This window comes from Terrapene carolina, unplaced genomic scaffold, assembly GCF_002925995.2.
Source record: "Terrapene carolina triunguis isolate 2854851 unplaced genomic scaffold, T_m_triunguis-2.0 Scaffold198, whole genome shotgun sequence".
NCBI lineage: Eukaryota > Metazoa > Chordata > Testudines > Emydidae > Terrapene > Terrapene triunguis.
In genome coordinates, this window is record NW_020664549.1 from 59,339 (window position 1) to 73,019 (window position 13,681).

Here is a 13,681-nt window from a genome sequence, read left to right on the forward strand (position 1 = left end):
ACAAATCCTTGTGAAATCCAGTAGACAGAATCAAAGAAGATGCATAGCAACTTATCTGTGCTGTTCCTGGTGGGAGGGAAAGGAAGTCTCAAAGCTGTAGTCCAAGGTCAACAGCAGGTCGTAACATACATAGGTCGTAACATATGTAGTTGGCACCAGATAACACAAAGCACAGAAAAATGAAGCAGAGGGGGGAAATATACATCCCTCACCTGGGACATTAATGAACCATCTCAGCCAGGGAACAGAAGGATTAGGGGAGAGTGTGCCTACTTTTGCAAGTCACTACAAATATAAAGGACCAGCCTTCCCCCAACCTCCCAAAGTCATTATGCAGCTGCTAGGCACTTTTTTAGGGGCCAGTCCCCGAGATGCCAAGGCTGGGAAATAATCCCACCTGGTTTGACAGCATCCTCTGAGCAGGGGACTGGGCAGGTCTCTCAGCCAGGCACTCCCAAGCCCCGCTCCAGGATTTCTGCCATTCATCGGGTGCCGACCTGCCGAGCCCCCCCAGACACACCCGCTCGCAGCGCGGGGGAACTGAGGCGCAGAACCTCCTCCCAGCCTTCTTCAGCACCAGCCCGGGAGCGGGTTCCGCGCTGAGACGTACCACGAAGCGGTGGGAAGCCAGGCGGCTGCTGCAGCGGCCAAGCGCTGCGAGCCTCAGACACCGGCCAGGAGCCTCCCGCGGCAGCCAGGACTTGGGTGAACCGGCCGGCTCGCGCGATCCCGCACTGCAGCAAGGCGGCCGGCGCGGAGCCCGCACCCCCCCGCGAGCTGCCCAGGTGACACCAGCTGGCGGCCCGGCGACGAGATGCAAATGATATGCTAATGTGGCGCCCACGGGACTAAGACGCACCGCTGCAGCTGTGCTGGGGGGGGATGCGCAGGGGGGAGACGTGTGGAACCAGAGGAGCGGGACCAAGCCAGGCGAATGAACGGGAACAATTAGACTAGGTCTAGACATGCAAACGGGGCGTAAACGCGCCCGTAGGCACAGGGTGCAAATGAGATCAATGGCATGTAAATGAGCTCAGACACTCAATTAGTTTCCACTGAACTGCGAAGGAGTAAAAGAACAGGTACGTCTGATACGCAAATAAGATGCAATTATGCAAATGAGGTTATAATAGAGCCCCGCCCCCACCCGCTCCTAGTCCACCTTGACCGCGGGGAGGCAGAACGCGGTGACGTGTCCCCCCCCCGACTGTGAGATTCTCCGTGTGCGTGTGACGGCACCCAGGGCGTCTCGAGCGTTCCACCCCAAGCCGCGGATTGGCTGCGCCGCGGGCACGCGGGAAGAGACGCGGGTTGCGGCGTGGGGCCCGCAGCCAATAGCGAGGCACGGCGGAAGCTTCGCGAGACTTGGCGGGGCAGCCGCCCCGGCCATTTTGCTGGGGGAGCAGATTTGGGAGCCCCGGCCCCGGAGGAGGATGCTGCGGCTGCGCTGCAAGGCCCGGAGCGGCTCCCACCCGCTGCCCGGCCTCACGGCGCATTCCCGCCTCCGGGAGCTGCAGGCCGCCCTGGCCGCCCTCACCGGGGTGCCGGCCCCGGCCCAGCGCCTCCTGCTCGGCTTCCCTCCGCGGAGCCTTGACCTGAGCGACGGGGAGCGGCGGCTGGGGGAGCTCGGCATCCACTCAGGTGAGGAGCGTGGGGACACCGCGTCCCCCTCCCTCCCTGGCGGGCGGCCTCTGCCCGGGCTCAGGCGACAGGCTTGAGCCTGGGGGGCTCCTGGCTGCCCCCATCGTGGGCCGGGCAGCTCCCCTGGACAGCGCCTGTTGGGGGCTCAGGCTGCGGGTCAGCGTCTCCTCCCCTCACCCTAGGGCGCGGGGTGGGGGAGTAGTTCCCAAAGGCTCAATCCAGCCGGGAGGAGGGGAAAATCCCAGTGCAGGGAGGTTGCTGTGTGCCCCACCGGGCAAGGCTGGTCTAAGAAGGAGGTACTTGCCCTGGAGTGCTCAAGATGTAGCGAGAGCAGACCCAGGATAAAATGGGTGGAGGAGAGAGGATCATGCATAGAAGTATGTATTTTTGGACACTTTTGAATGGATGTTGTAGAGACTGCTGGGTTAAAAGTATGTTCAGGTTGCCCCTATAAACTCATCTGATCGTGCTCATGGCTCACTGAAATCGTTATGGATTACTATGCATTTTCTTTCTATAGCTTATTTCATTCTCTCTGCAAATATTAAAGCCTTATGAGCGAGCTGCTTCAACACAGTGTAAAGAACATATAGCAAAAGCTGTAGTCCTCTCTGGCGTAAAAGGCACTAGGTGTTTAAAGACACAAGATTAATATTCTGCAGCATACAGTGTTGTTCCACAGCTCAAGACAGGAAGAGCAAAAGAATGCCATACCTAACTGAAACTGCATTTCAGCAGATTATAATTACCTTACCTGAAACTTGGTTGGGACATTGGGGCTACCACCCTTTAATAAAAAATTGATTGCAAAATAGTGCTGTCAGTGACTGTCCAACCTGTTTATCAACTTCTGTAAATGTAAACATCTTCTATTTCACTGCCTCTAAAGTGGGTTTTCAAGAGACTCTAAAATGAAAGGGATTGAGTATCACTCATGTTCCAGATTTGGACAGTAAACTTGAAAACATTAACCACTGTGCTAATTTGGAGACTTCAGTACAAACCCTGTGTCTCTATGTGAACCAGCAATATACAGTGAGAGCCCAAAGCTACAGTCTGCTGCGGCTTCTTATGTAATGTATTTAATTGGTAATGCTTTCTATTGTGCTGATCTGATTCTGTCAGAACTGAGGCATAATATACTGGAGGCTTTAAATGATTTGCTTCTCTGTATTTGTAGTTTTTCCCTTTCTGTTTGTAATGCACTTTGGTGAAGCAACACTGCATTTCATCTACCTAATCCTCACAATTCTTTATTTTTGACAGGTGATACTCTAATTGTCGAAGAGGACACAACCAAACCCAAGAATGAGTCACCTGTAGTTGCAAAAAGGAGTGTCCCCACTTTGGTCAGGGAAGCATTGCCTGTACTTGCAAGGAGGGTTGTTCCAGCAGATAACTCCTGTCTCTTCACAAGCATATTCTATGTGGTAGAGGGAGGCATTTATGATCCAGCATGTGCTCCGGAGATGCGCAGTCTTATAGCCCAGATAGTGGCAAGTGATCCAGAGTCCTATTGTGAGGCAGTACTAGGGAAAACCAATGAAGAGTATTGTGAGTGGATCAGAAGAGAAGATACATGGGGAGGAGCCATTGAAGTATCCATTCTGTCTAAGTTTTATCAGTGTGAAATCTGTGTAGTGGATACACAGACAGTCAGAATTGACCGTTTTGGGGAAGATGCTGGCTATGCTAGGCGGGTCCTTCTGATTTATGATGGGATTCATTATGATCCACTCGAACGTAAAATCCCTGACTCAGACGTCCCTTCCCTGACCATTTTCTCAACAAATGATGACGTTGTTCTTGCACAAGCATTGGAATTGGCAGATGAAGCCAGACGAAAGAGGCAGTTTACTGATGTAAATCGCTTTACACTAAGATGCATGGTGTGCCAGAAGGGGTTAACTGGACAAGTGGAAGCCAGAGAACATGCCAAGGAGACTGGGCATGCGAACTTTGGAGAAGTGTGACATCTACATGAGGATGGTTACATCTACTACCTCACTGCTCCAGAATAAGATTCTGGGTTTTCAGATAAGCTATATGTAAGCATAAAAAACTCCCTTCAAAGCTTGAAAAGCCCTCTTAACTTAATGAATGAGATGCACAGGTTTGTTATGGATAGTGTGCAGGTTTACAGATAGGTATGCCGTAGTGACACACTCTTCCCAACTAGTTTGAAATAGGTAACTTCTTGCATGCTGATTTTAAAGTAACTGGCAGCTTTTTGTTGTATGTTAGCAGCTAAAAGTCCTGACTCCTGAAGAACCTTATTTTCTGATGGAGAAGCTGCTGTGTGACATGGCTGGACATACATACAATACTGTACCTAGAGTTACATAGACTTAGAGTAACAGTTGCAATCTAAACTCTGAATTATTGGGTTTAGTTATAATCTTTCAGTACTTGTAAACTGGTCATAGTTTGGCATATTCATGTGCCTATCAGCATTTTGTACGAAGAGTTACATAGTAACTCTTATATATTCAAGCAATTTTTGCAACAGAGATGCCTATAGTGCATACTTCATATAGAAATGGTAACACCAAAGTTGCCCTGTATTAGGTCACAATGAACAAAAGCAACAAGGAGTCTGGTGGCACCTTAAAGACTAACAGATTTATTTGGGCATAAGCTTTCGTGAGTAAAAACCGAAGAAGTGAGGTTTTTACTCACGAAAGCTTATGCCCAAATAAATCTGTTAGTCTTTAAGGTGCCACCAGACTCCTTGTTGTTTTTGTAGATACAGACTAACACGGCTACCCCCTGATAAATGAACAAAAGTAGAATGTACAGTCTGATAGTGGCTGTAGTGAGAGCCTTTTTAAAATTAATGAGTAGATAGTTAAGTACCCAATAAATTTAATATTTTTCCATAGATACTACTTGAAATGTAGTTTAGTTGCTTGAAAATTAACTGTCAACCCCTCTGTTTACACTGCATCAGGATGTTGGCATGTTTCTTGAAATACTTGGATCCTTGGTAACAATATGATCTCAATTCCAGCAAGAAGGAATTACAGTAGTTGAGATTCAAATTACAGATTGTATTGGTTAAACATTAAAATATAGTTTTGCTTAAATGTGGCTGTTCTTGTGGCCACTGAAAGTGTTAATAAGCTGTACCAGGCTCCAGATATTGTGTTAGCACTTTTTAATCTTTGGTTCTCACTCTTACAGTTCAAAGGCTCGTTCTTTTTTCAGAAGGTCAGAGCATTTATCCAAAAAGTTTCTTTGTTTGCATTCTGCCAGCTGCCCTTTAACTTGCTTGATTTCTCCCCAGTGATTAAGTAGCAAGACCTCTATTCTAATAAGGAATGGAGCAGTTTTTCACAACAAAATAAGCTAGGTAAAATGCTCTACTTCTGAAATGACAAAAGCAAGGATGTCAAAACTGGTACAATAAAGAAATCTCACTTTATGGGGGAGTGTGAGGCTTAATGTAGAGTGCTTTGATATCTAAATTAAAGATGCTGTAGATGTGCTTATTACTGAAATTATTTCTTAGAATGCCTCAACACGTGTTAAGGCATTTAAACTCTTTTAGCCATGTTTTGTTACTTTGTTCTGGGTCTGAAATGCCTTTTGAATGCTTGTGCAAATGGGGAACAAAGATACACATCTTCATAATAAAGTAGCAATGTGTCAGCTTCAGGAATGGAAACTTCTAGTTATTCAAAGACAAACAAATTACTACGGCTATCCTAACTAAAGCCCTGATTCAGGAAAGCCCCCTTAAGCACCTACTTAAGTAATTTCCTGAATTGGAGCCCTCATGCCTATCTAAGTATAGGGATAGTTCTATGGACCCTCCGTGGAACTAGGAATGTGCTTGTAGTTAATGTGCATAGGGTGTCTTGCTGGATTAAGGTCTATACAAAGTAGTATATAAATAGTATAATCACCAAGAGTATAATGGACCAGAATTCTTTTACTCAGTATTAACTTACATTGCACTCATGAGTTTGTTACAGAAATCAAGTTAGCTGCCAGTGTTAAGCCCACCTAGCTTTTAGACTTGTTTTAAACTATTTTTAATGCTTCACTAGAAGCAGATGCTTAAAGCTCGGAACATGAAAGATACTGTATTATAAACACTTGAGATGGAACTTGGGTTACTGACTAGACCAAGGGACTATCAGACTCCTACATTATATTCCCAACTTTGTCAGTGAATGGGTGACACACCCTGGACAAATTGCTACACCTCAGTCTGTATATTCATCTATAAAATGGGTATAATATCTACCTCACCGAGGTATTGTGAGACTAATGGATTGATGTTTGTAAAGTGCTTGGATGAAAGGTGCTACATAAGTGCAAAGCACTATTATTGTGTGCCATGTTAGCAAACTTATTCTTGGCTTTTGGGAACATAACTTCTGTACAGCAAAATCCTTTAGTTTTGTGCTCTGGAATATGCAATATAAGACTTGATAAATCTTTGCATACGTTGTAACCAAGTCCAAACTTTATCTTCAATGGATCTCTGAAGTGGATAGCATGGTCACAAGTGTTTATTTGCCCTGTTCTAATACTAAAAAAAAGTCTGCTTTATTTAATTGAATCTTCTATATTGTGTTTAATGCAAGTGTCACTCATTGCTTGAATGTGTTTAGTTACCTAGAAAATCAGATGGATTTGGATCTGAAATCACAACTGAACTGCTGTAATACTTGTTCAGATTTTTTTAGTGTAACAATTAACTTTGAAAAATTAAGACATTGAATTTTAACAGAGCAGAGTAATTTACAGAATCTAAGAGATGGAAAGTGGTCAGTTACCTTCCTCCCAGGCAGAAAATCTAAATTTTCTGGGGGGATAAATTGTAAAATATTTGAAAAAGCAACTTCACATGTTTTCTCTTATGGTAAGACCTTATAAGTTTGTGCTAGCTTCATTGTCTGATTACTACTAGCATGTGTGCGCCCTTTTTTTACAGTACAGACATGGAAATATGAGTGATTTCCTTATCTCAGGGGAATTAACCTCTGACTTTTTCAACACCTCTGTTAATTGACTTGCACTGAAGCATTACTACTTGTAGCTCCAAGATACTAATTGTGAACACTTTCTAAAATTAGTTTTTCAAGACCGCATGGAACTTAAGCTCAGGTAACTGGCATTTGGGGATGAAGCTTGTCATCTGTCCATAATGACCCAAAAAATACCATCAGATATGGACTGATGTCCTTACAACTCCCTCAAAATATTATTAGCACTAATTTCCATGCTGAAAGTTTCAGCTGAGACTAGAGATTGAATGGGCCATGGAAACTGAACTTCTTACCCCTAGAGGTAGATTCCTTGGTACAGGTTGAAGCACACTACTATCCTTTTGAAGCTGACCTGTGTGGGACAAGTTCTGATTAATTATAGGACTTCAGCTTCCATGTTGCCAATCTGGCCCTTTTCACCAGCACTCAATTCCTTTTCCTGAAGAAGGGAGGAAAGAAGCATAACAAACTAATCATGTGGCCTTTCACAAACATTTTATATTGCATGAAGAAATGCACATCTCATGATTTTCACAGCACTTTAAAAGCTTGTCAAAGTTTACATGTTTAGCAGTGTTTTGCAGGGACCTAGCCTGATGTAAGTTTGGTGTTGCAGTAAAATAAGAGTGAACAATTTCTAAAAATCTTGTTACTAAAAACATACCCATGTATTCCAGTGACATAACATCCTGTTTTATCATTAGCACAGGTTATTTTTAAGTATTTCTTAAAACATGTGCCCTATATTGCAAAACTCATTACTGCATCAATAAAAGTGTGATTTATGCATATTTTTGATGTGTTCATTTGTGGCTCGGGTCTTGGGGTTTAGTTACAGTGGTGGAAATACCTGATTAAGTGAATGGAGCATCAGTTAGTCTTCACAAGCCACTAACACACACCTGGCCCATTGCAGTTAACTAGTTCCAAAGGCAAATAAGCGCTTGTAATATAGCTTTTCTGTGGAATTCATGGACAAGTAGAGTTTTGAGACAAAGTCAAACACTACAGTATTCTTGTAAGGTCTAGTAAAGTGTACATGACATTCCACAATGTAAAATTGTCTTTTCAGTGTACAAAAAAGAAATCACTTCTAAAGGGAAGTGCAATTAACATGGTCTCAACCAGGGGTTTGGAAGTGCAATTAGATCAACTTTTGAAACTTGGACTCTATAAATGTAAATGGAAAATGTGTCTAATTCACTATGGAGCAATGTAGCTTAGTTGTTAACACACAGTTAACAGGTGGGGTTTTTGTTTTTTTGGCACTTCAGTTCAAAAAGCACTTTGTGTAAAGTCACTGCATTCAGTCACAATCTTTAGTGTTCCAGTTAGACTACTAGCTTTGATACTTCAAAAGGAGTTTGTTTTGGACAATAAGAATCAAAAGACATGCACAAGAGAAGACTCTTCCAAAAGGCTGAAAAACTGCTGCCTACAGTGCACAAACCATGGGGTAAGGTCATACCTTCAGTAATGGCAATGCAAGTTTTATCTTTGACTTTAATGGAGGTGTGATTTCACCTACGGTTGCTATATTGTGCCATGATAGTCTGAAGCATACTGTACAGACATAAGAGCATGAAGCACTACACAACACTGGAGCTTCAGTAATATACAAAGGACAAAGTTGTATAATTGTTTCCCACTCTTGATTGCAAGAGATTTAATATACAGTAGTTAAATTAAAAGATAGAATACATCTTACCAGCCCAATTAGACAATGTAACCTTTAGCAAATAAATTCAGAATACTGTAGAAAGGATATTGAACTGAAAGGAGCATAGGATGTAGTTAAGGTAGAAGGGCACGGTTGTCAGAAGCTGAAGAGAGGAAACCTGTCCAAGATGGCAAGAGACAGAAGATTTTGGTGTCACAAAACATAGTGTTAATAACTTAAGTCTATCTTCTATGCACACAAGTTCACATCAGAATCCTGTGATTACTTGTGGCATATTGTTTGTCCAATCATTTTCCAGCATTCTCAGTATGTCATTGCTGTGAAGACTATACAGAAGACAACTTGTACGTCTTCTGAAGCCATTTGAATTTGCTATTTTGAACATTGCATTATTCTACTTTTAAATCTGTATGATTAAGTGATGCTATATTCACTTTGCTTATAGTAGGGGGGGGAAGTGAACACTGTCAGGTAAACAATTTGTCTTCTGCATAAGATTTTCACTGGTTGCTTGGTGTACAAAACCCCATGTAATGGTTATACAGTAGTGCAGGGGTCGGCAACCTTTCAGAAGTGGTGGGCCGAGTCTTCATTTATTCACTCTGATTTAAGGTTTTGCGTGCCAGTAATACATTTTAACATTGTTAGAAGATCTCTTTCTGTAAGTCTAATATATATAACTAAACTATTGTATGTAAAGTAAATAAAGTTTTTTAAATGTTTAAGAAGCTTCATTTAAAATTAAATTAAAATGCAGAGCCCCCCGGACCGGTGGCCAGGACCCGGGCAGTGAGAGTGCCACTGAAAATTGGCTCACATGCCGCAGGTTGCCTACCCCTGCAGTAGTCGATTCAATTTGAGGTCTATTTTCTAAAGGATCAGCATACTTGGTCAATCTCATGCACTCGATGTATTTCTCATTTCTTAACACCAGAGGGGGGTGTTAATGCATCTTCCCATTCGATTTGTAAATTTTATGCATATGAATGATGAATAGTCTTTGTGCTCAGTCTATCTGAAGTAATACATTTGCAAGATTGTTTACCCCAACTGAGTACTGTAGTTTGACAAGTAAAAATCTCTCTTCCCCCTCCCCTCCCCCAAATCAGGATCTGAATGACTAGATACTGGGCTTAATCGGATTAGTTTTCATGGCCATTTTGCAAGGCTAAACAAGTACTAGAAGGTATTAAATTTTGAACTGCAACTGTATTAGGGCACCTATTCTCCCTTTGGTGCACAGGTGGTTTAACACTAATGAGCTTCCAAAACTACATATGTTCTTTTATGGCCTTACCTTTTCTCCTACTGAAGACATGTTTAACCCATGTTAACTAACCACATATTACAAAGCTTGTGAAGACAAGCCAGTTGCAGTTTTAACTCATTTCAGCTGGCTTTGGTAAACCCTCTATAGGAGAATCTGTCGGTTGCCAGGGAGTCCCTATTTTCCTTGCAGCAGAAATCAGTTAAGTGCTGTCTTTCATGTGCTGAAAGTGATATTTGCACTAAAACCCATTATCTAGTCAGGAGTCTGTTACTATATTTCTCTAGTTGACTGCCTACATTGTCCTGAAAACACAGTACATAGACAAAATGGGATGTCTGTGGGGGAGTGATATACTAGTGATGGTCAAAACATTTCCTCATGCATTACTATATTTTTGCAGCAAGGATTGTATTGCCCACCAAAATTAAGTCTCCATTTTGATTGAACATCCTAGGCAGTTAGCTGCCCCACAAAACATTGGGAACTAGCTGCTATTTCTAGTATAATTGTCATTCCGTGACTTAAATGTTTGTTTTCAGAAACGTCCTTTTATTTTTGTACAATGTATTAAAAAGGGCAATGCAGCTTTTATTAACAGGACATAACTTGTTTAGAAAATTGTAGCTACGCCTAAAATGTAAGCAATCTTTCATACTTTCGGTTTTAAATGAGATTGGGCCTCCAATTTTCACTATTACCTTCCTGTTCTGGCTTGGACCGAGTGAAGTAAAACTACAGTGGAGAGGTGGGGAAATCACTGCTTTTCTACTCTGACTCCAAGCACCATGAAGCTATTTGTAATGAATGACTGGCAACCAAGCAGTTAATAAACTTATATCTTCCCAGCCTGACAATGGCTGCAGTGTCCTTTGTACTATGGGAAAATAAGAGGAGGAGAGATTTTAACTGTATCTCTAATACTCACTACTTCTGACCTTGGGCAAATCACTTAAGTTCTCTGCCTTATTTTATTCCTTCTGTAAAATGGGGGAACTTAACTATCTCACAGCTGTGTTACGATTCAATATTGTAATGTATTTTGAAAATGTGAAGTGCTATATAAATGCTATCTGTTAATTAGCATTTTGCCTAATTAATTAGTTTGTTGGTACTGAACTGTACACAGCTGACAGGAGAAAAGTGCCTGACAGTACTACAGAGCCAAGTGGAAATAGCACTACATGTAGGTGACTAGCCCAGCCTGGTAAGATACCTTATCGACAAGCGCATTTTAATCCCACCCCACCCCCCGCAACACACCCTCAGTGTCGATACTGAATTATTTGTATTTATCAATAGGGTGAGGTACATTGAACTTGTTAACATGTCCAAAGTCCTTTTGTGTTGGGAGTGGGGTGTTTGCCTATAGCATTGTGTGTGCTTCATACTGTATATATAAATCACGCACAGCTTTAGATTGCCCCTGCCTATATTGTTGGAGGAAGGACATGAAAATAACTCAGGTTCTCACTAATTCATTATCTCATGGATAGGGTCTTTAGTTTCTGTGCAGTCAAACGGGGTCTTTTTATAGGCCTATTCCTTAGGGGTGCTACGCTTTTGATACTTTAGTGGGAGGTAAGAGTGCTAGGCCCCTTGCAGATCAGGACTTAAATTAATAGATGTTATGACATGTTTAATTCACACTGAGGGTATCAGGCTGCGAGGGGTTCTATTTTCAAGTAGTTAGAACTATTTTGAGTCCTGCTGCTAAATCAGTAGAGGTGCTGATACCATAACACATGGCTCGGAATATCTACAAAACAAAATTCTATTTGCACTTGCAATGGGTAAATACGCTTTTCTGATTACTTAACTTGCCTGCTTAGAGAGGAAAAATAGGCAAGAACCAGCCAGAAGCTTGTCATAGAGCAAATCACCTAAACGGAATGTCCTTTAACTTGTTGAGCCACATATTTTTGACTATATTTTGGGAGTGCATATCAAGTGTTAAAATAGGTCATGTTTTTATTCAAAGATAATTAATATCAAACACATATTTATAGATTTAGTACAGTCAATGTTTGAGCCTCTTCCCGCAAAGGAACCTTTCTGTTAATTATTAAGCAAGGAGAATGTGCAGCTTGTGGAAAGCTGTTGTGTATTCTATTTTATTACCAAACCCCCAGTAATGGGAAGAAAAATATCAAGTAAAAGACAAAGAGGAATTGTAAGCAGTTTGTTTTTCCAAATGCTATTTTGCTCACAAGGAAACTGCCAAACTACTGAAAGGTAAAATTATTTGAAAAAAAGTTTTCCAAAATTTAAGAGAATTTCCATAAACCACCTTCTAATTAAGGGGATTAGGAAGAAACTGTACCTAGGGACAGGTTATTCCATGACTGTCCACTACAGATTTTTTTTGCATCTTCTTCTAAAGCATCTGGTGCTGGTCGCTCTTGGAAACAGCAAACTGCACTAAATGAGCCACTTATCCAGTCTGGCAATCCCTATTTTCCTAACTAGAAAGGGACTATAAACAAGAGGGACGTAAATCTAATTCATTCAGTAGTGAAATGCAAATACATTTTTAAATATAATTTGCTATCTGATATTAGAACTAGAGTGAAGGGATTTTTTTTTAATAAATGACTTTAAAGCAAGTATGATATTGCAGATGCAACACTTGTATATGTCAGTGGAAGTTTCATGACCCAAGGACTACAGGATTGGACCACAATTAGTGTCCTTTGGCTGTAATGGTGTATATGGAATAGTGTGGCCTTCAAGTGCCTGTGTATGGAACAACACTGCTGCAGACAATATGAATCCTGAGTGTGCATAATGTATATTTACAGCTGTGTTGCATACCACCAAGCACGTGTCCTCCTGAATGTATGTTTATGCACTAACATTAAATGTTACATAGTAGTAATTGTAAGAAAAATATCAACTCTGCTACAATCTTCTGCTCAAGATGAGGCAAGATACTGTTTACAGCAAAATAAAATAAGCAGCTCAGGACATTTTGAACAGAGACATATTGCCCTTAGTTTTAGGGGAAGAGAGAAATGGTAAAATGTATAAACATTTTCAAAAGCACTCAGTGTTGGCTTAATTCTGCTCCCAATGAAGGCAATGGGAGTTTTACCATTTACAGTATTTCAATAGGAGCAGTGTTAGGTCAACGCTGGAGTATTTTTCAAAATCCCACCCCATACTTTTAAAATTATATTAATTTTCAAGACCATGTTTATGAACTGAGCAATTGGTAGGTAGATGGGTGAAATCTTAGGTTTCTTACATACAACCAACAATACAGCTCTTTCCCCTGTGGATCATCTTTATAGAACATGGATGCATAAAATGCCAATTATATACCAGGGAAGGAACATAAATGTCAAATCCACTCAATTATACAGGCTAGTGGTGTTTTAGGGGTAAAACTGAGGACCAGCAACTCTGACATCCAACTGGATTCTCTTCCCAGGGATAACCGCATGGATCTCTCACCTGGTTTTAATGCTGAAATGACATTAATTCCTGCAGGTAACTCTCTGCAACTGTCCCTGGGATCTCAGCCATGTGGCAGCAAGCTATATCCATTGTGTTCGTGTGGAGTGGGTGTCCCTTCTCTTTGGATCCACGGCTTTAGGAGACTGCTCCCCTTCCTTGCTCTCTGACCCCCATACTCGCTCCCATTTGATTGGAGAATGACCTGGAAATGCTGAGAGGTGAATCTCTGTGCCCCTTTGACTTAGTTTTTTCGACATGGTTCTGAATGGCTAAATAACATTTCCACCTAACTATTCAGGGTAGTGCTAAGGGAATACATGTTGGAATAGGAGCAGCTCCTTTATTTGAGAACTGAAGCTTGTACCCTTGAGTGAGCCTGTCAGCCAGTGGTTTTGAGTGATGGGAGTTTGCTGCTGGGGTTATTCTTGGATTTTTTTGGTGGCTGGACGTGGCAAACCTCACGGAGCAGATGTGAGCAGCAGAAATAAGCCTCACATTGCTAGCTAACCAGAAGGGCTGTAACATTAATAGCCTGAGATCCTAAAGTCAGGGAAGCAGAAAAGGACAAATCATTTCTTATTCTTTTAACAGCTCCTACTGCACAGCACAGAGTCAGCTGAGTGATTCAAGGGA

At 41.9% G+C, this 13,681-nt stretch overlaps 1 protein-coding gene across 1 annotated transcript; it reads left to right on the plus strand.

Annotated features, from left to right (window-relative positions):
• The first annotated feature begins 1,408 nt into the window (after nt 1–1,408).
• On the plus strand, nt 1,409–4,267 carry LOC113407117 (ubiquitin thioesterase OTU1-like). Its single transcript, XM_026655185.2, has 2 exons — nt 1,409–1,641; nt 2,908–4,267. Exons 1-2 carry the CDS (start codon nt 1,434–1,436, stop codon nt 3,612–3,614), a joined length of 915 nt encoding a protein of 304 aa, XP_026510970.1. The 5' UTR covers nt 1,409–1,433; the 3' UTR covers nt 3,615–4,267.
• Nucleotides 4,268–13,681: the final 9,414 nt, after the last annotated feature.